Genomic DNA, 25,375 nt, shown 5'->3' on the forward strand with positions numbered 1-25,375 from the left:
GTAATTTAGAACATTTTGAACGTGTGCACTAGAATTCAGTACTTTGATTTTACTATAGCTTGTACATTTGAAAGGTATAATGAAATTGGAAATCACTCATTTTTAATTGTCCTATATAGATGATAGGCAGTTGAAGAAAGTGAGGCAATTTAAACTAATCTCAGTACGAAAGTCTGATATTTAACATTAAAAAAAATCTCTCTTTTAGAAAGGACAGTTGAAAAGTTTTATTGCAGTGTTTGAGAGAAGACACAGTTCCTACTCCAAATATTGCTCCAGTAGGAGAAGGCTTTAATTAGTGTTTTTAATTAACACAAGATCAAATGGACATTTGAGCTAGTGGTTTAGTGTAAATGAGAAGTAGAAATTAAAATAATGTTCACATTATTAATTTCTGTAGTATTTTGTTAGTATTACATCGCTACACAAAAGACTCAATGAAGTAAGGGAAGATATCTTTTCAAAAGTTTTAGGAAGGGATTTGAGATGAGGAGGTAAATAGGAGAATTGACAGTGAAGTTAATTAAAAGGGCCATAAATGAATGACTAATGTAAGAAGACAGTTTACCGTGCAAAGTCCTCTTTCTATGCCCCATGCTGTCTACCCAGGGATGCTAACTTACCAAGTAATTATTTAGCTAGACTACCTTTTAATGAAGTTAAAACCTCATGGCGTAAACGGAAGCAGGTGGTAAGTGATAGTCACTGTTTTCTTTTTCTTTTCCTCACCTTTATTGAGATACAATTTACAGATGAAATTGTAAGATAGTTAAGTTGATGATTTGATATAGGTACCTATACACTGTGAAAGGATTTTCCCCCATTGAGTTAATACATGCATCACCTCACATATTTACTTTTTGTGTTTGTGTATATGTGTGAGAACATTTAAATCCTACTCTTAACAAATTTCAATTATACAATACAGTGTTGTCACCTATAGTTACCAATGTTATACATTAGATCCTGGGACTTTATTCATCATATAACTGAAAGTTTGTACCCTTTCACCAACCTCTCCCTGTTCTTCCAACCCCCAGCCCCTGGTAAGCAAACACTGTTCTACTCACTGTTTTTATGATTTTGACTTTTTTTTTTTTTTTTAAGATTCTATGTATAAGTGATATCACGTAGTATTTGTCTTTTTGTATCTGGCTTATTTCACTTATCAAAATGCCCTCCAGTTTCATTCATGTTTTTGCAAATTACAGGATTTCCTTCTTTTTAAAGGCTGAATAATATTCCTTTGTGTGTGTGTATTCCATACCTTGGCTATTGTGAGTAATGATGCAGTGAACTTGGGAGTACAGGTATCTCTTTGAGATAATGTTTTCATTTCGTTTGGAAATATACCCAGAAGTGGGATTGCTGGATCTTGCGGTAGTTCTATTTTTACTTTCTTTAGGAAACTCCATTCTGTTTCTCATGGTGCCTATACCAGTTTACATTCTTACCAACAGTGTACAAGGGTTCCCTTTTCTCTATGTTCTCACCAGTGTTTATCATCTCTTGTCTCTTTTACAATAGCCATCCTAACAGTTATGAGATGATATATCATTGTTTTTGATTTGCATTTCCCTGATGATTAGTGATGTGGAACAACTTTTCATGTACCTGTTGGCCATTTGTGTGTCTTCTTTGGAAGAATGTCTATTTAGATTCATTGCCCATTGTTAAATTGGATTATTTGTCTTCTGCTATTCAGTTGTATGAGTTTCTTGTATATTTTGGATATTAACCGCTTTTGGTTATATGGTTTGCAGATATTTTCTCCCATTCCGTAGGTTGCCTTTTCATTTTGCTGATAGTTTCCTTTGCTATGTAGAAGCTTTTTAGATTGATGTATTCCCACTTGCTTTTGCTTTTGTTGCCTTTGCCTTGATGACACATCCAAGAAAATCATTCCCAAGACCAATGACAAGAAGTTTACCCAACTCCATGCTTTCTCCAGAAGTTTTACAATTTCAGGTCTTATGTTCAAGTATTTCATCCATTTAGAGTTGACTTTTGTATATGGTGTAAATTCGGGGTCCATTTCATTCTTTTGCATGTGGCTATCCAGTTTTTCCAGTATCATTTGTTGTAGAGACTATTTTCTTCATTGTGTATTCTTGGCTCCTTTGTTGTAAATTAATGGACCATATATGCTTGAGTTTATTTCTGGCCTCTCTGTTCTGTTCCATTGACCTATATATCTGTTTTTAATGCCAAGACCATACTGTTTTGATTATTATAGCTTTGTAATATAGTTTGAAACCTGGATGTATAACGCCTCTAGCTTTGTTCTTCTTTTTCAAGATTGCTTTGACTACTTGGGTCTTTTGTGGTACCATGCAAATTTTAGGATCGTTTTTTCTATGTCTGTAAAAAATGCCATTGGAATTTTGATAGAGGTTGCATTGAATCTGTGGATCACTTTGGGTAGTATGGATATTTTAACAATAGCAATTCTTCCAATTCATGAATATGGAATTTCTTTCCATTTATTTGTGTCTTCCTCAATTTCTTTCATTAATGTTTTATAGTTTTCAGTGTATATCTCTCTCACTTCCTTGGTTAAATTTATTCCTAAGTATTTTACTCTTTTTGATGCTATTGTAAATGGGATTGTTTTCTTAATTTCTCTTTCCTAGAGTTCACTGTTATTGTATAGAGAGGCAACTGAATTTTGTATGTTGATTTTGTATCCTGCAATTTTATAAATTTATTCTAACAGTTTTTTGATGGAGTCATTAGGGTTTTCTATGTATAATATCATGTGATCTGCAAACAGAGCCAATCTTACTTCTTCCTTTCCAGTTTGTGTGCCTTTTCTTTTTCTTGCCTAATTGCTCTGGCCAAGACTTTCTGTACCATGTTGAATAAAAATGGCAAGAGGGGGCATCCTTGTCTTGTTCCTCATCTTGGAGCTTTCCTCTTTTCCCTGCCAAGTTCTGTATTCTTGACCAACATTCCAACTGTTGAAATGATGATTAAAATGAAAATGGCATTCGTAGTTGAGAAATGTGAAAGAAATTCACAGACACTTTTTTTTTTGGGGGGGGTACGCGGGCCTCCCACCACCGTGGCCCCTCCCGTTGCGGAGCACAGACTGCGGACGCGCAGGCTCAGCGGCCGTGGCTCATGGGCCCAGCTGCTCTGCGGCATGCGGGATCCTCCCGGACCGGGTCACGAACCCGTGTCCCCTGCATCGGCAGGTGGACTCCCAACCACTGCGCCACCAGGGAAGCCCACACAGACACATTTTAACCAAAGTGAAAATTATAGCTACACCTAAATTTTATTGCCTTTACAACTACTTAATTCAAATGGAGGAGAAGAGAACAAGATTGTTATTCTCTTATGCTGAGAAATCTTAATACAATATGAGGGGTTATGGTTTGAATGTTAGAAGTTTACTTTTATTGTGATGTACAGTTCATTGAAAAGCCATTGCCTCCTATTTCCAAAGCATACACTCCTGAATTCTCTTCCTTGCCAACCAATAGGCATTCAGGTTTCCAAATACTGCAGACTCTGCTTACAGAATTTAGCATGGATTTTCGTTTTTTTTCTATTTATTTTTTATTTTTTTAAACATCTTTATTGGGGTATAATTGCTTCACAATGGTGTGTCAGTTTCCCCTTTACAACAAAGTGAATCAGCTATACATATACATATGTTCCCACATGTCTTCCCTCTTGCGTCTCCCTCCCTCCCACTCTCCCTATCCCCCCCCTCCAGGCTGTCACAAAGCACCAGCTAATATCCTGTGCCTTGCGGCTGCTTCCCCCTAGCTATCTACCTTACTGCGTTTGTTAGTGTGTATATGTCCCTGACTCTCTCTCGCCCTGTCAAAGCTCACCCTTCCCCCTCCCCATATCCCCAAGTCTGTTCTCCAGTAGGTCTGTGTCTTTATTCCTGTCTTACCCCTAGGTTCCTCATAACATTTCTTTCCCTTAAATTCCATATATATGTGTTAGCATACAGTATTTGTCCTTTTCTTTCTGACTTACTTCACTCTGAATGACAGACTCTAGGTCTATCCATCGCATTACAAATAGCTCAATTTCATTTCTTTTTAAGGCTGAGTAATATTCCATTGTATATATGTGCCACATCTTCTTTATCCATTCATCCGATGATGGGCGCTTAGGTTGTTTCCATCTCCGGGCTATTGTAAATAGAGCTGCAATGAACATTTTGGTACGTGACTCTTTTTGAATTTTGGTTTTCTCAGGGTATATGCCCAGTAGTGGGTTGCTGGGTCATATGGTAATTCTATTTGTAGTTTTTTAAGGAACCTCCATACTGTTCTCCATAGTGGCTGAACCAATTCACATTCCCACCAGCAGTGCAAGAGTGTCCCCTTTTCTCCACACCCTCTCCAGCATTTACTGTTTCTAGATTTTTTGATGATGGCCATTCTGACTGGTGTGAGATGATATCTCATTGTAGTTTTGATTTGCATTTCTCTAATGATTAATGATGTTGAGCATTCTTTCATGTGTTTGTTGGCATTCTGTATATCTTCTTTGGAGAAATGTCTGTTTAGGTCTTCTGCCCATTTTTGGATTGGGTTGTTTGTTTTTTTGTTATTGAGCTGCATGAGCTGCTTGTAAATTTTGGAGATTAATCCTTTGTCAGTTGCTTCATCTGCAAATATTCTCTCCCATTCTGAGGGTTGTCTTTTGGTCTTGATTATGGTTTCCTTTGCTGTACAAAAGCTTTGAAGTTTCATTAGGTCCCATTTGTTTATTTTTGTTTTTATTTCCATTACTTTAGGAGGTGGGTCAGAAAGGATCTTGCTGTGATTTATGTCATAGAGTGTTCTGCCTATGTTTTCCTCTAAGAGTTTGATAGTTTCTGGCCTTACATTTAGGTCTTTAATCCATTTTGAGCTTATTTTTGTGTATGGTGTTAGGGAGTGATCTAATCTCATACTTTTACATGTACCTGTCCAGTTTTCCCAGCACCATTTATTGAAGAGGCTGTCCTTTCTCCACTGTACATTCCTGCCACCTTTATCAAAGATAAGGTGTCCATATGTGCGTGGGTTTATCTCTGGGCTTTCTATCCTGTTCCATTGATCTATCTTTCTGTTTTTGTGCCAGTACTATACTGTCTTGATTACTGTAGCTTTGTAGTATAGTCTGAAGTCAGGGAGCCTGATTCCTCCAGCTCCTTTTCTCGTTCTCAAGATTGCTTTGGCTATTCGGGGTCTTTTGTGTTTCCATACAGATTGCAAAATTTTTTGTTCTAGTTCTGTGAAAAATGCCAGTGGTAGTTTGATAGGGATTGCATTGAATCTGTAGATTGCTTTGGGTAGTAGAGTCATTTTCACAATGTTGATTCTTCCCATCCAAGAACATGGTATATCTCTCCATCTATTTGTATCATCTTTAATTTCTTTCATCAGTGTCTTATAATTTTCTGCATACAGGTCTTTCGTCTCCTTAGGTAGGTTTATTCCTAGATATTTTATTCTTTTTGTTGCAATGGTAAATGGGAGTGTTTTCTTGATTTCACTTTCAGATTTTTCATCATTAGTATATAGGAATGCCAGAGATTTCTGTGCATTAATTTTGTATCCTGCTACTTTACCAAATTCATTGATTAGCTCTAGTAGTTTACTGGTAGCATCTTTAGGATTCTCTATGTATAGTATCATGTCATCTGCAAACAGTGACAGCTTTACTTCTTCTTTTCCGATTTGGATTCCTTTTATTTCCTTTTCTTCTCTGATTGCTGTGGCTAAAACTTCCAAAACTATGTTGAATAAGAGTGGTGAGAGTGGGCAACCTTGTCTTGTTCCTGATCTTAGTGGAAATGCTTTCAGTTTTTCACCATTGAGGATGATGTTTGCTGTGGGTTTGTCATATATGGCCTTTATTATGTTGAGGAAAGTTCCCTCTATGCCTACTTTCTGCAGGGCTTTTATCATAAATGGGTGTTGAATTTTGTCAAAAGCTTTCTCTGCATCTATTGAGATGATCATATGGTTTTTCTCCTTCAATTTGTTAATATGGTGTATCACGTTGATTGACTTGCGTATATTGAAGAATCCTTGCATTCCTGGAATAAACCCCACTTGATCATGGTGTATGATCCTTTTAATGTGCTGTTGGATTCTGTTTGCTAGTATTTTGTTGAGGATTTTTGCATCTATGTTCATCAGTGATATTGGCCTGTAGTTTTCTTTCTTTGTGACATCCTTGTCTGGTTTTGGTATCAAGGTGATGGTGGCCTCGTAGAAGGAATTTGGGAGTGTTCCTCCCTCTGCTATATTTTGGAAGAGTTCGAGAAGGATAGGTGTTAGCTCTTCTCTAAACATTTGATAGAATTCACCTGTGAAGCCATCTGATTCTGGGCTTTTGTTTGTTGGAAGATTTTTAATCACACTTTCAATTTCAGTGCTTGTGATTGGTCTGTTCATATTTTCTATTTCTTCCTGATTCAGTCTTGGCAGGTTGTGCATTTCTAAGAATTTGTCCATTTCTTCCAGATTGTCCATTTTATTGGCGTAGAGTTGCTTGTAGTAATCTCTCATGATTTTTTTTATTTCTGCAGTGTCAGTTGTTACTTCTCCTTTCTCATTTCTAATTCTATTGATTTGAGTCTTCTCCCTTTTTTTCTTGATGAGTCTGGCTAGTGGTGTATCTATTTTGTTTATCTTCTCAAAGAACCAGCTTTTAGTTTTATTGATCTTTGCTATTGTTTCCTTCATTTCTTTTTCATTTATTTCTGATCTGATTTTTATGATTTCTTTCCTTCTGCTAGCTTTGGGGTTGTTTTGTTCTTCTTTCTCTAATTGCTTGAGGTGCAAGGTTAGGTTGTTTATTCGAGATGTTTCCTGCTTCTTAAGGTGGGCTTGTATTGCTATAAACTTCCCCCTTAGAACTGCTTTTGCTGCATCCCATAGGTTTTGGGTCGTTGTGTCTCCATTGTCATTTGTTTCTAGGTATTTTTTTATTTCCTCTTTGATTTCTTCAGTTATCACTTCATTATTAAGTAGTGTATTCTTTAGCCTCCATGTGTTTGTATTTTTTACAGATCTTTTCCTGTAATTGATATCTAGTCTCATGGCGTTGTGGTCAGAAAAGATACTTGATACAATTTCAGTTTTCTTAAATTTACCAAGGCTTGATTTGTGACCCAAGATATGATCTATCCTGGAGAATGTTCCATGAGCACTTGAGAAAAATGTGTATTCTGTTGTTTTTGGATGGAGTGTCCTATAAATATCAATTAAGTCCATCTTGTTTAATGTATCATTTAAAGCTTGTGTTTCCTTATTTATTTTCATTTTGGATGATCTGTCCATGGGTGAAAGTGGGGTGTTAAAGTCCCCTACTATGAATGTGTTACTGTCGATCTCCCCTTTTATGGCTGTTAGTATTTGCCTTATGTATTGAGGTGCTCCTATGTTGGGTGCATAAATGTTTACAATTGTTATATCTTCTTCTTGAATCGATCCCTTGATCATTATGTAGTGTCCTTCTTTGTCTCTTTTAATAGTCCTTATTTTAAAGTCTATTTTGTCTGATATGAGAATTGCTACTCCAGCTTTCTTTTGGTTTCCATTTGCATGGAATATCTTTTTCCATCCCCTTACTTTCAGTTTGTATGTGTCTCTGGGTCTGAAGTGGGTCTCTTGTAGACAGCATATATAAGGGTCTTGTTTTTGTATCCATTCAGCCAATCTGTGTCTTTTGGTGGGAGCATTTAGTCCATTTACATTTAAGGTAATTATCAATATGTATGTTCCTATTCCCATTTTCTATATTGTTTTGGGTTCGTTATTATAGGTCTTTTCCTTCTCTTGTGTTTCTTGTCTAGAGAAGTTCCTTTAGCATTTGTTGTAAAGCTGGTTTGGTGGTGCTGAACTCTCTCAGCTTTTGCTTGTCTGTAAAGGTTTTAATTTCTCCATCAAATCTGAATGAGATCCTTGCTGGGTAGAGTAGTCTTGGTTGCAGGTTTTTCTCCTTCATCACTTTCAGTATGTCCTGCCACTCCCTTCTGGCTTGTAGGGTTTCTGCTGAGAGATCAGCTGTTAACCTTATGGGGATTCCCTTGTGTGTTATTTGTTGTTTTTCCCTTGCTGCTTTTAATATGCTTTCTTTGTATTTAATTTTTGACAGTTTGATTAATATGTGTCTTGGCGTATTTCTCCTTGTATTTATCCTGTATGGGACTCTCTGTGCTTCCTGGACTCGATTAACTATTTCCTTTCCCATATTAGGGAAGTTTTCAACTATAATCTCTTCAAATATTTTCTCAGTCCCTTTCTTTTTCTCTTCCTCTTCTGGAACCCCTATAATTCGAATGTTGGTGCGTTTAATGTTGTCCCAGAGGTCTCTGAGACTGTCCTCAGTTCTTTTCATTCTTTTTTCTTTATTCTGCTCTGCAGTAGTTATTTCCACTACTTTATCTTCCAGGTCACTTATCCGTTCTTCTGCCTCAGTTATTCTGCTATTGATCCTATCTAGAGTACTTTTAATTTCATTTATTGCGTTGTTCATCGTTGCTTGTTTCATCTTTAGTTCTTGTAGGTCCTTGTTAACTGTTTCTTGCATTTTGTCCATTCTACTTCCAAGATTTCGGATCATCCTTACTATCATTATTCTGAATTCTTTTTCAGGTAGACTGCCTATTTCCTCTTCATTTGTTAGGTCTGGTGCATTTTTATCTTGCTCCTTCATCTGCTGTGTGTTTTTCTGTCTTCTCATTTTGCTTATCTTACTGTGTTTGGGGTCTCCTTTTTGCAGGCTGCACGTTCGTAGTTCCCGTTGTTTTTGATGTCTGTCTCCAGTGGCTAAGGTTGTTTCAGTGGGTTGTGTAGGCTTCCTGGTGGAGGGGACTAGTTCCTGTGTTGTGGTGGATGAGGCTGGATCTTGTCTCTCTAGTGGGCAGCTTCACGTCTGGTGGTGTGTTTTGGGGTGTCTGTGGCCTTATTCTGATTTTAGGCAGCCTCTCTGCTAATGGGTGGGGTTGTGTTCCTGTTTTGCTAGTTGTTTGGCATAGGTTGTCCAGCACTGTGGCTTGCTGGTCGTTGAGTGAAGCTGGGTGCTGGTGTTAAGATGGAGGTCTCTGGGAGATTTCCACCGTTTAATATTATGTGGAGCTGGGAGGTCTCTTGTTGACCAGTGTCCTGAAGTTGGCTCTCCTACCTCAGAGGCAGAGCCCTGACTCCTGGCTGGAGCACCAAGAGCCTTTCATCCACACAGCTCAGAATAAAAGGGAGAAAAAGTAGAGGGAATTAGTAGAAGTATGAGTAAAGAAAGAAGGAAAGGAGGAAAGGAAGGAAGGAAGAAAGAAGCAAAGAAGGAAAGGAGGGAGGGAGGGAGAGAGGAAGGAAGGAAGGAGGGAAAGAAGGAAAAAAGACAGAAAGAAGATACAGTAAAAATAAAATAAAGTATAATATAGTTATTGAATTAAAAAATATTTAGAAAAAAAAAGGGACGGATAGAACCTTAGGACAAATGTTGGAAGCAAAGCTATACAGAGAAAATCTTACACAGAAGCATACACATACACCTTCACAAAAAGAGGTAAAGGGGGAAAAATCATAAATCTTGCTCTCAGAGACCACCTCCTCAATTTGGGTTGATTCGTTGTCTAAAGGAGGGAAGGAAGGAAGGAAAGAAAGAAAGAAAGAATGAAGGTAAAGTATAATAAAGTTATTACAATTAAAATTAATTATTAAGAAAAAAATTAAAAAAAAAAAAACCATGGACGGATAGAGCCCTAGGACAAATGGTGGAAGCAAGAGTATACAGACAAGATCTCACACAGAAGCATACACGCACACATTCACAAAAAGAGGAAAAGGGAAAAAAATCATAGATCTCGCTCCTAAATTCCACCTCTTCAATTTGGGATCATTCCTTGTCTATTCAGGTATTCCACAGATGCAGGGTATATCAAGTTGATTGTGGATCTTTAATCCGCTGCTTCTGAGGCTGCTGGGAGAGATTTCCCTTTCTGTTCTTTGTTCTCACAGCTCACCGGAGCCCAGCTTTGGATTTGGCCCTGCCTCTGCGTGTAGGTAGCTGGAGGGTGTCTGTTTTTTGCTCAGACAGGACGGGGTTAAAGGCGCCGCTGATTCGGGGGCTCCGGCTCACTCACGCCGGGGGTCGGGGGGGGGGGGGGAAGGAGGGGCACTGCGTGCGGGGCGGGCCTGCGGCGGCAGAGGCCGGCGTGACGTTGCGGCAGAGGCCCGCGTGACGTTGCACCAGCCTGAGGCCCGCCGTGCGTTCCCGGGGAAGTTGTCCCTGGATCCCGGGAACCTGGCAGTGGCGGGCTGCACAGGCTCCGCGGAAGAGGGGCGCGGAGAGTGACCTGTGCTCGCACACAGGCCCCTTGGTGGCGGCAGCAGCAGCCTTAGCGTCTCCCGCCCGTCTCTGGGGTTCGCGCTTTTAGCCGCGGCTCGCGCCCGTCTCTGGAGTTCCTTTAAGCAGCGCTCTTAAACTCCTCTCCTCGCGCACCAGGAAAGAAAGAGGGAAGAAAAAGTCTCTTGCCTCTTCGGCAGGTGCAGGCTTTTCCCCGAACTCCCTCCCGGCTCGTCGTGGTGCACTAACCCCTTCAGGCTATGTTCAAGCCGCCAACCCCAGTCCTCTCCCTGCGGTCCGTCCGAAACCGAAACCCGAGCTTCAGCTCGGTCGGCACCGATCCTCTGTGCGGGAATCTCCCCGCTTTGACCTCCGCACCCGTCGCTGTGCACCACTCCCCGGTCCCGAAGCTCCCCCCTCCTCCTCCCGCAGTCTCCGCCCGCGGAGGGGCTTCCTAGTGTGTGGAAACTTTTCCTCCTTCACAGCTCCCTCCCACTGGTGCAGGTGCCGTCCTTATTCTTTTGTCTCTGTTTTTTCTTTTTTTCTTTTGCCCTACCCAGGTACGTGGGGAGTTTCTTGCCTTTTGGGAGGTCTGAGGTCCTCTGCCAGCCTTCAGTAGGTGTTCTGTAGGAGTTGTTCCACGTGTAGATGTATTTCTGGTGTATCCGTGGGGAGGAAGGCGATCTCTACGTCTTACTCTTCCGCCATCTTCAAGGTCGCCCAGCATGGATTTTCTAACTGTGGCTTTACATCTTGTGTCACAGTTACTGTCAGGATAATAAATTACTTTCTGGGCCAGAAATACCCTGCATGCTATAGATATTCAGAAAAGTTTCTATAAATAAGCAGAGTTTATATTTTAGAAGGAAATCACTGTGTTTCTCAAGTAACATAGGTGACTTGTCTGTGTCATCAGCTGGCTACAATTCAGTTGCTGCTAATAACCATATCTTCTTACTGTGCATATTTATGCAAGTTAAACAGATAACTTGGGACTTGAAAGAAATGTACACTTAATGTGTGTGCATGTAATGTCTGAGATTTGCTTTAAAATCCTCCAGGGGACAAAGGTCCCTGAGGGCATTGTGGTGATTGGGGAATGACATGTGAGACAAGCTTGGGATGTTGATGTTTGTTTAAGATGGTTGTTGGGCCCCTGGGTATTTATTAAACTGCAATTTCTACCTTTGTGTGTGTGAGTGCAAATTTCTACAACAAAATGCTTATGGAAAGGAATGGTAAGTTTGCAGTGTGAATGTCATGGCATCAAATGAAACTAAGGGGATGAAGAAAAAAAAGCAAATGGTTAACATTTTAGTTAATATATTTATTACTTAAGCATGGGGGAAGGATGGAAGGAAGGGAGGGAGGAATGAAAACAAAAGGAAATTTAGCATATTCACTCATTATTTCCCTGGTCATAATGCTGTTGTTAAATTATTCACATTATTCAGTATACATTTTTTGTTTTGTCGAAGAGATCCATAAACCTGCTTGCTTTCAGAGCACTTTTAGTGGGGTCGTTTAATGAAACGTATGGTGTACCTGCAGGTTACCATACAGATCACATGTGACTAACTGTTCAGGTGTTGAAATCATAATGTATACTTGGTTATAATTTCTACTGAGGAGCATGCCTGTCACTACTAGAAAGGCTTTGGCCCAGGTGAGGGCAGTGATCATGGTGCCATCAGGGCACGTGGAGGGGGATGGAAGACGCTGCATCTGGTTCAGCTTTTGCTACTTAACACTGAATGATGATCTTGGGCAAGTGTTGTAACCCTTCCGGTCTTCAGTTTCGACATCTGAAACTCTAAAGGATGGGTGGAGAGGTTTTTTTTCTTAATTTATTTTTATTTTTGGCTGTGTTGGGTCTTCATTACTGTGCGTGGGCTTTCTCTAGTTGCCGCAAGCTGGGGCTAGTCTTTGTTGCGGTGTGCAGGCTTCTCAGTGCGGTGGCTTCTTTCGTTGCGGAGCACGGTCTCTAGGCGCATGGGCTTCAGTAGTTGTGGCACGCGGGCTTCAGTAGTTGTGGCTCGCGGGCTCTAGAGCGCAGGCTCAGTAGTTGTGGCGCACGGGCTTAGTTGCTCCGCAGCATGTGGGATCTTCCTGGACCAGGGCAAAAACCCGTGTCCCCTGCCTTGGCAGGTAGATTCTTAACCGCTGTGCCACCAGGGAAGCCCTGAGAGTTCGTTTAATTAATGCAAATCTATGCTTCGGAGGCCCATCTTGTGCAAAACCATAGAGCTAATTGACTTTAGAGTTGTGAAAGGAAGATGCCAGGTCCTTCATCTTCTACTCATTCCCCGTCTCCATCACAGAGGAAAAGAGCTGATGTATTTAAAATTTTGCTTAAAGTGCTTTCGCTTTTATTGCTTCTCCTTCCCAGGCACTTGTATTTTAGTCTTTCTTCCATTAAGTTATGACACTGTGGGATAGACCTGTTACATCTCGTTAAAGTGATTTTAGTCCTCAGCGAGGAGATTAGCAGATGCTAATCTTCTTGTCTATCCACTCACGCAGCAGTGTTCCTCACTTCCTGAAGTTGTTCTCTTTGTCTTTGATGGCTAATGTGCCTTAGTCGTTTTAGACCTGAGGACTTCGACTCTGTCTACCAGAGGCCAGGTAGATAATATAGTGAATCGAACCTGTTGTAATCTATGGTTTTTCAGTACAGTCATCTTTAGTTTTCAGTTCTGCAGCTTTTGGCCTTAATCTTGGGGCCATAATAGAGAATGATGGGGGTTTTGCCTAACTGGAAAGCTTATGACCCTTTCAAGAGGGCATATACTACCTAGTCCCATCTGATTATTGCCATTTGGGCCCCGTGTTGCCCGATTTTCTAAATATTCTGGAGAAATACGGTTGTGGACTGCCATTTTCTGGTCTCTTTTGTTTTTTGTGGGGAAACTACCTTAGACCCTGTTCTTAATAAATGCTCGAATGGGAAATAGGTCTTTAGTTAGTGTTTTTTCAATTCTCCTGGTTCTGTTGTAGTTGGTAGGCAGGTAACATCTCTGCTCGGATGGTTTCTCTTGTGGTAACTGAGCAAACCTGGTTCCCTCATGGGAAAGGACTGAGAGATTATCTGGACAAGTAGAACTGGGCAGGCAAGTCTTTCTCTGTGTGCCCGGCGTTGGCCATGTAAAATCAGTGTGGTACAAAATGTCTCTGTTCTGTGGCAACACTTAGAATCCTTAGATTGAATAATTTGCCAGCAGGTCTGGAATACCTTACACATTTAATGTATTTCTTAAATTAAGGAATGCATTTTCCTCTAGTCGGTCTTTTATTCCCATCACCATTTGGACTCTCTTTTCCTTCATCTCTCTCTTTCTCCCTCTCCGTTTCCTGAATTTGTGGCCTGTCCATGGTATAGAATATTCCAGGCATTGTGTTCGCAGAGAATCTTGTAAAGGTTCTTGTAAAGGTGTGTACCCAAAATTCAAGAAATTCATAATTTTGTCAACATCCACTCATGAAAGATATTGAGAACTCATGGTAATCTATGTGTGATATAAAGGAATATTTTTATAATGCTCACATATTTGGGTTTTGGGTTATATGTAAATCGTAACACTGTAAAGTAGATTTTAAAAAACTCCTTAAGGGCAAGAGTCCTGTTTTTTATATTCCGGAGCACATTTATAGTGTTATGAAGCTGTCAGAATCCTTAGTTATGAGAGATCATTTATGATACGGCACCCCTAAAGAGCGTTAATTCTGAAAATTATTTCTCTTTGGCTACAAGTCTCTTGCTCTGACATTAATGTAATATAATTATCGTCTAGGATGGGATCTTTAAGATGAGACTTTCTCCAGACGGGACCCTCCTTGCAGCCGTTCACTTCTCAGGAAAACTAAGCATCTGGGCCATTCCATCTCTGAAGCAGCAAGGGGAGTGGAATCAAAATGAGCAGGTGTGTCTCTTGATTATGATTATTCCTAGAATGATTCTCGCTTAAGGGTGAGTACTGACAATACTAATTTCATTTTGATGATATTTTATGTTTTAAAATGTAGCTCACAGCTATTACTTATTCTCATCATTCCAAAGCTGTCCTATTCTTTACTTACATTATACTATTATCAGTGTAGTAGGACAGGTGAAGAACAGAGTAGCACTGTGTGCTGGTACTAATTTGTAGAGCAGGACTCTGTATCCTGAGTGTCCTCTGTCCTTTGATCTCTGCATTTCCCCCTTTCTCATTGCAAAAATACAGAATGGAGATGTTAAGTTTTCAGCAAAAGTTGACTGATATCAAAGATTGGAAGGGTCAATATCGTAAAAAGATTAGACTCCTTTCCAAATCTTGCAGTGCTAGTAATCCTGGGCTTCCGTAAGGTTGAAGGGAGTTTTCGTCTCTTTACTCAAAAGGTAGATAGAGAAGATACAGAGAAAGATAGAACTGTTCATTTTTTTAGTGTCTGGAAATAACAGCGTTTGAGAATTAAACAATTGAGTTGTTTAGTGACGGATAGTATCAATGTCTATTGTAATCTAAAATCAGGATGGGCAGGTAAGGTATCATGCTCGTTTAATGCCACACTTTGTGATAGAGTGAAGATTTAAGAAAAATCTTCTCAGTTAGATACAGCTTACGTTATAAATCTTTCACTGCTCTGAAGATAATTTTGCCTGCCAGCACTTTGAGTGTTAGTTCTTCTTCCCTCACATCCCCATTCCCCTTCCTTATAGAGTATCCTGTCACCAGCTTTGGTGGGTACTTCTGTGATTCTAAGAAAGGAGCATATTCCCTGCAAGGTCTGAATGGATCAGGGTCTTTTTATTAGCATTGTTTTGAATTTCATCAAACTGCACTATAAAAGAATTCTTAATAAGCAAACAGTATTTTGTATTTCTCAGAATAGAGGAAAAGAGAAAGGGGCTCTACATTTTCATACTCTTTTCACAGACTTAAATTTATTTGTTTTTGCTGTTCTTCAATTTTTTCTCTTAGACACAATTGTAGGAAGATTCCCTACCCCTGCCTTCCCCTGGCCCAGTTCCTCACCATGTTGAATTTAATTTGGTCTCCACATCTCTGCTACTCTGTCTTACTTACTGGATCTAGATTTGTTCTAAATAGAAGAAAGAGATCCTCCTCAGTTATCAACCTCAGTAGCCAAGTAGAGGGACATTCTTTCTGTCTCCTCTGAAATGAGAGCTAAGTTGACTTATATCTTCACTCTGGAAGTGGAGTGGACCAGCTCTCAAAACTGTTTTTTTTAATGTATTCAGCTAGGGTCATCAGATCATTGATCCAGAAGGTACCGTGCATTTTCCATGGTTATCAATGTGTAGTGTTAAGATATTTAGCTTTTGTTATTTGGGAAGACCCTGATGTTCTATTATATATGGGAAATTTTACATTTGAGCAAGTTTTTTCTTGAAAGGTGAACACTTTGAATATTAGTCATTGGGAATAGAAGTATTGATCAAGTTCTGAAGCACACTTAATATTTCATCTTGTAAGTGTCCTAGAATGTCGTACATATAGCACAAGGACTATCAAAAACATTCATTAGTATGCTGTTTCGTTTTCTGAAATTATGGGTACCTTTTTTTTTTTTTTTTTTTACGTGCAAAGATAACCTGCATCTCTTGTAGTCCTTATTGGCATATACTTGAATTTTTAACTGGTTAGACATTTTTATCGTTAGCTGCCAATCAGTTTCATTATAATTCATTACTCTTTAGCCCATGAATGTTATTCATTGGGTTTTTATAATGATCCTATTAAAAACACAAAAATTGTTAAAAGATCTGGAAACTCAGGAATGAGTAAATGTAAATATCCCAGTTGTTTGGAATCGGCCATGAGAAAGGTAATGTGACAAGAAAGGAAGGGAATTTGGAAATGGCAACAGATGCACGGTGGGAGGACGTGAGTTCAGGCCAGACATTTGTCTCTAGTGTTGTCTTAGGGAGAGTCTTTTGAGCAGAAATATGCTCCGCGTTGAGAAGGCAGTTCATCAGGAATTGCTGAAGCCTGATTTTTCGGTTGTACCTCAAAGAGTTTCCGCCTTACCTCTGTGGCTCTGATTCAGCGCTCCCCCCCACCCTACAGTCTGCAGACAGACTGTATGATGATACAACTCCTCAAGCTAGTTGTATCTTTTATTATAATTTACACCTTTTTGGGCTTACCTATCAGTTTCTTCTGATTTGGTTGGTGTAAATTATCTCCCTTGAATGCTTGAGTAACCTGGAAAAAAACGGGATTCGGGGCTCACAGAGCTGAAAACCATGGAGCTGGTTGCCATCACCAAGGCTGCTCGGCATATCCTCATTCCAGAGCGCGTCCCATCACAGGCCAGTGGCTGCCAGCCCCTCCCTTTCCTGCTCAGCACCTGGAAAAACTAGCTGGATAGGACAGGCTTGGCCCTCTGAGACCCCTGCCAGTGCTAGCCTCAAAATAAGTTTTTGTCCAAAGTTGAGAACAGGGAGGGCATTTAATTTCATCTATTCAAAGGTTGTGATCACAGTGCAAAAGCTCCTTCACTTAACCTGCCATCTTTTCTAGTCTGGTCGTTATGCTGCTTTGTACCTGCACCCTGAGCCCTCCTCTCCTGCTCGCTACTTTGGTCCAACCCTTTCTGTTTTACTTTGTGAACTTCATTCCATCATAAACAAACTCCTGTGAGCCTTCATCATTTTCACAGAATGCTCTGCTTTCTTTTGATACACTTAATCTAGGCGTATAAAGCTCAGTAGGGTTGAGGTACATGTACACATAGTCTTGCAGCTTTTATAAAATTTACTCTAATAATAACCTCTATTATTATTTACTGAGCACTAAGTTTGTCTTAGGGTTTTTCAGCAAGTCAGCAGGAGAACTGAGATTTGATTTCATAGCTCTCTGGCTCTGATGTCCACGCTCTTACCATGACCATGTGAGAAAATAAATACACTGTTAAAAAGGTGGGAAAAACCTGTTTGTTAGGTTTTTTATTAGGCTTTATTTGATGCGATCTTTACAAGAACAGAGACAAATTCTTTTCCTCTGCGAATGTAACACGGATTTCTTCAGCCCTCTCAGGTGTGTTGAACTCTTGAGCTAATTAGTGTGTATTAGATACTAGAATAAGTAATTGAGAAAGTCTGTCATTGGTGAGCCCTTAACTTTATGATAGATATCATATCACAGTACTTATGATGTGGTGACATGAGGTGAGGATGGTAACTCCTTGTCCAGCAAAAGAAGTTTGAACAACCATACTTTGTTTGAGCCTTTCACCTATATTCCGGGGATGAATCACATTGGATATTGGACATTTTAGATTTGACTTTAATGTATGAAGAGAGTCATTAAAATCTAGTGTACTAGTCAGCTATAGAGAACAAACTAGTGGTTACCAGTAGTGAGAAGGAAGAGGGGAGGGGCAAGCTATGTGTAGGGGATTAAGAGGTACAAGCTATTATGTATGAAATAAGCTACAAGGATATATTGTACAGTGCAGGGAATATAGCCAGTATTTTATAATAACTGTAAGTGGAGTATAACCTTTAAAAATTGTGAACCGCTATGTTGTACACCTGTAACATATAATATTGTACATAAACTATACTTAAATAAAAGTAATAGTGCATTAGAGTAAATGTTATAAAGCTTACATGTAACAGTGCTATCAAGGGTAGGTTGTTACTTTATTCAGAATAATTATCGTAAAGTAATAAAGTTCAAGTATTTGAGTCTCTACCAAGTACTACAGTAGAAAATGCAATAAGTCACAATCCTTGCCCTTAGGACATTCATAGTCTTGCAAGGGAAATTATAAACACATTAATAAAATAACATGTTAATATTATGAAAAGATAAGCTCAGAGGAATGGTGCATACCTCAGTTGGTGGTTTGGGGGGGGGGATTGTTGGGAATAAGCAGTGTTTGTATAGTAAGGCTTGGCTGTCAACAGCAATTTTCATCTCTCTCATTTACTTCACAAAAAACCCTGTTAAGTAAAAAATGTTTTTATACTCGTTTTAAGAGATGGGAGTAGTGCTAAAAGAAGTTAACTTAGATCACTAAATGTTAGAATCAACGTTCCATTTTGACTCGGGTCCTCTGACTTCGTAGGTCAAGACTTTTTTCCGGAGAACCTTCTTATAGTGCTCATACTTAGAAATACTGACTTCAAGTGGGCAGATTGGGTACTAGTTAAGACGTTAATGGAAAACAGGGAGAGATAGCCCGTGTGCTTTGTACGATGACACCCGGAGTTGTGCAGTTCGTTGTGTAGAGACACTGGGAATGTGGAAATGTTAATGAGCGAGAGGTATAATAGTGTCACTTACCAAATGTGTGGTGGCACTTTGCGTATTCATCACTGGCTGAAAATCACTGAAGAACTCTTAAAACAGTGGAAAAACACTTAAAACAGTTGCTCTTTTCTCATTTTTCCAGTTTAATCAAGTGACCTTGGGTCAGCCAGGTAGGACAGGCTTTGGATTTCTTTGTGGCTACTCTGGGGAATGAACGGAAAGCCAATTAGTTTAAAATAGAGTCTATAATATATAGTGTATAGTTAGCTTCTAACTTTACCTTAAACATTGCCTGAGAAAAAAACTAATGTTTCTGTTGCCCTATCCACACTTAAAGTCTTTTACCAAATTGTGAATTCAGCTCATCTGGGCCTTTCTTCAAGCAATACGCTGCTTTATTAGTTTTCATAATATGCTTTGTTTGAATGAGTATTTTCTCTGTAAAATCTAATGATTAAAGATAGTTTGGAAGTGCCCGTTCTGATTTACTTCTATCCAGTTTTTAGTTGATGAAGTACTTTGGCTTTCATTATCAATATGAAAATCCATGTGGCTAGAAATCTGTATTAAGTTTTGTTCATGTTTGGAATATATAGTCAAATTGCCAAACTGATTTTCATTTCAAACATTTCCCGTATGTTATGTTTATATATTTACATCTCCTTTTTGGCCTTAATTGTTCTCTGAAGAAGCTTTATTACTTGCTTATCTGTACTTACTTGGATGTAGCAGACACAAAGCTAACCTTTTCCATTTGATTGTATTTTCTCTTTGACACATAGTAGGTACTGGCCTAATTTTGTTAAGTGGATGCATCAGTGAAGGACAAATGGGAAGATAACAGTTCATGTCATTAATAGTGATCTAAACCACAGCTGTTTTCACATCTTCACTAGACTGTCAGCTCTTTGAGAGGAGGCACTGAATTGAATATACATTTCTTCCCTGAGAGCTAACAAAGGACTTGGTGTATTAAATACTAATAATAAATGTTTGTGGAATGAATAAACATTTAAAGGTTGCTTTTATGCTGTTGGCAACAAGGTCTTTGTTATATTTAGCTTCCAGCTGTAAAAAAAGAAAAAGAAAAGTCAGCGAATAAAATCCTTAAATCTGAAGAAAACAGATGTAAGCTGTATGCTGTAGCCATAATAGCCTCTCTGAACAAAATCTATAACTGTATCCTTAGGACATCCTCCTCTAGGCTACTGCTGCCCTATAAAGTGAGGGCACCTGAGGCTGTTTTCAGACATACGGTAGCACGTCATGCAGAGAGGAGTGGCATGGAGGCTGCTGCTCAGGATATATCAGCATAGTACTGGGACCGAGTACCCCCCACCCCCCACTTTCCTGGGGGTCTTGGGAGCTTGGTGATCCTGTCTTCAAAGTAGCAGCCTGCAGCGTTTGAATCAGATGTCATAAAGCACAGCCAGATCATGGTTCTCCTCACAGAGTCCTTGGCTCTGAAGGGTGGTAAGTTGGGGCCAGTTTGAATAGTGTAAGGGGAGCAGTGGGAATGTCAGTATAAGAAAGCAGCAAGGGACAAGCTGTCAGGTTGCCGGTCTGGCAGGCCACCTCTGCCTGAGGCAGAGTTAAGTTTGGGATTTTGTTTGGGCTTCTTTCTTAAGTATACTGTACAGATAATTTCATCAAACGCCCACATATTGTGAAGTTGAACGCTTAGTTCAGATATATAGACTGAATTGCTGTGTACTTCTAAGACAAAAGTACAGACGGGTATATACCCCAAAGAATTTAAAACAGGTGGTCAAACAAGTGCATTCACATACATGTTCACAGCAGCTGCAAGCTGGAAACAACCCAAATGTCTGCTAACAGAAGGATGGACAAATTGTGGTATATACTTGCGATAGAATATTATGCAGCCATAACAAAGGAATGAACTACCAATCCATGCCACAACTTGGATGGCCCTTGAGAACATTATGATAAGTGGAAGAAGCCAGACACAAAAGGTTGTTTGAATTCATTTATACAAAATACCCAGAATAGGTAAATCCACAGAGATCGAGGGCATGTTGGTGGCGGCTGTGGCTGGGGAAAGGGGTAAGGGGGTAACTGCTTAATGCCTAAGCTTTATTTTGAAGGGATAAAAATGTTTCGGAACTAGATGGAGGTGGCAGACGTTGTGAACGTACTCAATACCACTGAATTACTCATTTAAAAATGATTAATTTTATGTTAATTTCACCACAATGAAAAAAAACGATTTCATTAATCCTGTCCTCCCCCCCAGACCCTACAACAAACAAAAATGCATATAATTAGCATATGATGCATTGTAGTCCCGTACTTTGGCCTACTTTTTTTTTTTTGCGGTACGCGGGCCTCTCACTGTTGTGGCCTCTCCCGTTGCGGAGCACAGGCTCCGGACGTGCAGGCCCAGCGGCCATGGCTCACGGGCCCAGCCGCTCCGTGTCATGTGGGATCGTCTCGGACCGGGGCACGAACCCGCATCCCCTGCATCGCAGGCGGACTCTCAACCGCTGTGCCATCAGGGAAGCCTCTGGCCTACTTTTTTTTCCTGAATAAGCTTAGTCTTTCCCTACCTGTGTCCTTCTGTGCACACTGTGGTCTCCCACTGGAACGTTGTCCTCCACCCATTTTCCACATCCAGGTCTTATCCAGCCATAAACATATATAACACCATCAGGCTTTCTTTGATCCTCTTGAACTCCCTTCATCTTTCTCAAGCCCATATCCAAAATGATCTCTTGATCCTTTGAAGACCCTTAGCACTTTTATCTATACCTCTTTTTTGGGCAGTTATCAAATTTGACCTTCGGTTATTGTTAGTTATACCCATTTCTTAGCCATCTATGTGCTTGAGTATAGGGCATATAGTGTCTGATTTTTTTTTTTCTGCTTTCTTTCATAGTGTAAGTGCACAGTATTCATTGACTAAATAGCAGAAGAAACCACACTTTTGAGAAGGTGTAGGAATATTTGTACTATGTCAACTAATTTTTCTATAGCTTAGGCATTCTACTTAGAGCTCAGTGATTCATTAGTTCATTCTCTCATTCACTATTTAACTGCTGTGACAGGGGTGGGCACTGATAGACGTGGGAGTACAAGGATGACTAACAGTCCTGGATGCAGAGGAACAAATCTTCACCTTGGGTTTAAAATTGGTTTCACAAGAGGTACCCATTATTTAAGCAATCTACATGGAACAGTCTAGTCCCAGAGTGTGGAGATTGGCTCTACTAGACTAGTACCGCTTGTTCATGGTCCTCTTGCTCATCGTTGACTTGGATGAAGACAAGCACACTTTGAATTCTCAAAGTGCTTATGCCAATGAGAGGACTTCTTTTTACATTTTTTTCTCAAGAGTTCTTGTTAAATTTCTTTGTAACCTATACGTCCTTAAATTTACCCAAGGCTGAATCGTAATTGTTGTTGTTTGTGGGGCTTAAAGTTTTAAAGTGTTATCCCATACTTTCCTTGTGTACTCCAGAATGTACGTGGGGGGGCACACATGGCATCACGTAAATAAATGCTGGCACGCCTCTGGTGCTGTTGGTGGAGGTGCAGCTGGTGGTTCGGAGCTACTGAAACTTCTAAGGTGCCTTGTAATGGTCAAATAAGATTTTAATTTAGTTGATTATTTTCAGTAATACGTACCTTCTTCTGATTTTTTGAAACTTAATTTTTTTTTTATACTTAAGGACAATCCATTTCTTCGCCTAGTATATAAATAGCCTTTTATGGCAACTTTTTTCTGTTAGAGTTAACGAATTATATCTTCTGTTCTCAGGGTCTGCTCTGGGCGACTTATAGTAGTGGGGAGCAGAAAGTTCTCTCAGGGTATGGAAAGAAATATCAGTTTTTTTTTTTTTTTTTTTTTGCGGTACGCGGGCCTCTCACTGTTCTGGCCCCTCCCGTTGCGGAGCACAGGCTCCGGACGTGCAGGCTCAGGAGCCATGGCTCACAGGCCCAGCCGCTCCGCGGCATGTGGGATCTTCCCAGACCGGGGCACAAACCCGTGTCCCCTGCATCGGCAGGCGGACTCTGAACCACTGCGCCACCAGGGAAGCCCCAGAAATATCAGTTTTAATACCCTAATGTATAAGCCACTGATAACTTGGTAGTAAAACATATACGCATATTCTGTTGCATAAGATGAAAAAGCACATTTTGACATAAGTACAGCATCACTTTTTTTAGGCTTAAGAGTTCAGATAACCCCCAATTGATATTTTGTTGTTTTTTCCCCCCATACTATTGTGATTCTGGAGGTTATTGGGATTAACGTGGGCCTGGGAAATGTCTGGCAGTGGCTTCATCTCTGTTGTTTTGTGATGCTTGAGAGATCATGGTGTGTCCTGACGTTCACAAAGGTGGGCAGGGCATTGTGTTGCCATGAGGATTAGACTGTGAATGTATCGAATTTGAGGATTGCAGGGTTATATTTTTTGACTTAGTCCAATAGGTTTTCAGTCATAGAAAGTTAGAACTGGAGATGACACGGAAGTTGTGGGGTCCAGCGTCAGAGCTGTGGGAACTGAGACCTGGAGGGTTGCTTGCCTTACGAGCGGCAGGGTAGCTCTTACATCCAAGCTGGTGTTTCATTCACAACGGCATGGCTGTTCTCCCAGTGTGCAGTTGTGCGTGTGTGTGCGTGTGCGTGTGTGTGTGCGCGCGCAGAATTCTTAGTGTATCCTGCTTTCATTTGTATGAATTGTATGCTTGCCATCACGGTTCTTTTTTTTTTTTTTTTTAATTTACATCACTTTATTTATTTATTTTTGGCTGTGTTGGGGCTTCGCTTCTGCGCGAGGGCTTTCTCTAGCTGCAGCGAGCAGGCGCCACTCTTCAGCGCGGTGCGCGGGCCTCTCACTGTCGCGGCCTCTCCTGTTGTGGAGCACAAGCTCCAGACGCGCAGGCTCAGCAGTTGTGGCCCACGGGCCTAGTTGCTCCACGGCATGTGGGATCTTCCCAGACCAGGGCTCGAACCCGTGTCCCCTGCATTGGCAGGCAGACTCTCAAACACTGCGCCACCGGGGAAGCCAGCCATCACGGTTCTTATTCATGCTACTTTCTTCATTAAATTGAGTCACAGTACTTGCATGTGCACATCTTAGGTATAAGAACAATTGCTTTTCAAGATCCTGGAGAGGAATAGATTTCAACTAGGTGTAACTAAGAGATGAAAGGAAAGCATCATTTCTGTATTTTGTCAAAAAAAAAATCCAAAGTTCTTGATGATGTTCTCATAATTTTCTTACCTTGTTGATCCAAGAATTTATGTGCCTATTTTCCAAATTCAGCCAGGCTATGATGACCTTAATCCTGATTGGAGACTCTCTACTGAGAAGAGAAAAAAAATCAAAGGTGAGTTTTATGATGTATGATGATTAAAACCTTAAGAGGCTCGTGTTGTTTAGTAAAGGTGCTTTTTAGGTGGTATGATATATATAGGGGAGGGAAAACTCCTTTTCTTTCTGCTATCGTAGGTTCTCTGCCTGGGGATCTGTAAAATTAGATTGACAAAAGACAGATTAATAAGAGAAAAGCAAGCAGAAGTTTATTAGCATGTACACTGAGTTTATACACGGGGGGTACCCAGGGATGAGTAACTCCGAGGGATGGTTGGAAATTGTGCTTATACAGCATCTAAACAAAGAAACAGTCAATTTTTAACCAAGTGACAAGACAAAGGAAAAGCAGTTGGAGTTTCTAGGAGTGACAAATTGTGGGAAGGCCAGTATGTGGGGAAAGTAATGGAAGATAAGCAGTAGTTAGTTATGTAGATTCCTTCCGTGCTATCTCTGGGCTCATAAGGGTCTAAATTTGTCTCCAGTGATGAACTCTTGTCCTTCGTGGTAGAGAGCAGAGAGGAGAACAACTTTGTAAATTTATGTCCTGCTTTTACGCAAATAGGTAGAGGGCAGAGAGCTTTTCTTGTGTCTGCTTCTTCTCAGTGGCCTCTAGCCCAAAATAATCATTATGCCACAGTGGCACATTTTGGGGTGGCATATTCGGCTACCCTACATATAAAAAAGTCTCTAGATACTTCTGCTTCACTTTGGAAGGAACACCAAGATTTCATAGGACGGGGACAAGGCAACAGATCCCGCTTTCTGACCGTCAGGTGTTAATATTTTGAGTTTTCCCAAGGCTGAGGCAGAGCCTGTGGCATGCAGCATGGCTCTCCCTCTACAGGCCAGCGTGGAGATGGCACACTGAGTTCAAAGCTCGTAAGTGTACTCCTTTGTAAATGAGCATGGAGGGGATAGCAGAAAGGGATTCCTCAAAGGGTAGACTCTGAGTATTTATCTTTGGGGCTGGGGTGCCAGTGTGGTAGATGGTAGGTAATGAGAGGTTGGAGGGACTTTCTCTTTCTTTTCATACATCTCCATATATAAGCATTTTTTTTTTAGCAGCGAGCATGTATTACTTTTATAAATAGAAAAGAAACCCAGTATTTACATTTAATTAAAAGCAATAGTGATTATTTAATTGGTAGATTAAAATTAAAAACAAAAATTAAAATATTAAGAGTTACTTTGAGTAATTGGTTCCTTTTTCTTCAGGTGAAACTCCCCAAGTTAAACACTGCTGAATTTTTAAGTGTCTCCTGTGAAATTAGTGATAGTTACAAGGTTCAAAATCTTTATTAAATTATGCTTCTAATTCACATTTAAAGACCCTGAAAGTATTGATTTGTTAATACCACGTGTCATGTTCACGTATTCGCTTTTGTTAAATAATCATCCGAAATACTCATTCAGAAAAACATTTCTGAGAAAAAATATAATTTGTCAAATTAGAAG

The 25,375-nt window shown here is 40.1% G+C and overlaps 1 protein-coding gene across 1 annotated transcript in view; it reads left to right on the forward strand.

Moving 5' to 3' along the window:
* The window catches only part of NBAS (NBAS subunit of NRZ tethering complex), a 363,692-nt gene that overhangs the window by 66,267 nt on the left and 272,050 nt on the right, over positions 1-25,375 (forward strand). The window contains exons 12-13 of the mRNA XM_065891748.1: positions 14,103-14,231; positions 23,870-23,933. Of these exons, the coding sequence (XP_065747820.1) occupies positions 14,103-14,231; positions 23,870-23,933 (193 nt within the window). The remainder of the gene's footprint in view (positions 1-14,102; positions 14,232-23,869; positions 23,934-25,375) is intronic.

Source organism: Phocoena phocoena, chromosome 14 (assembly GCF_963924675.1).
Source record: "Phocoena phocoena chromosome 14, mPhoPho1.1, whole genome shotgun sequence".
Taxonomy (NCBI): Eukaryota; Metazoa; Chordata; class Mammalia; order Artiodactyla; family Phocoenidae; genus Phocoena; species Phocoena phocoena.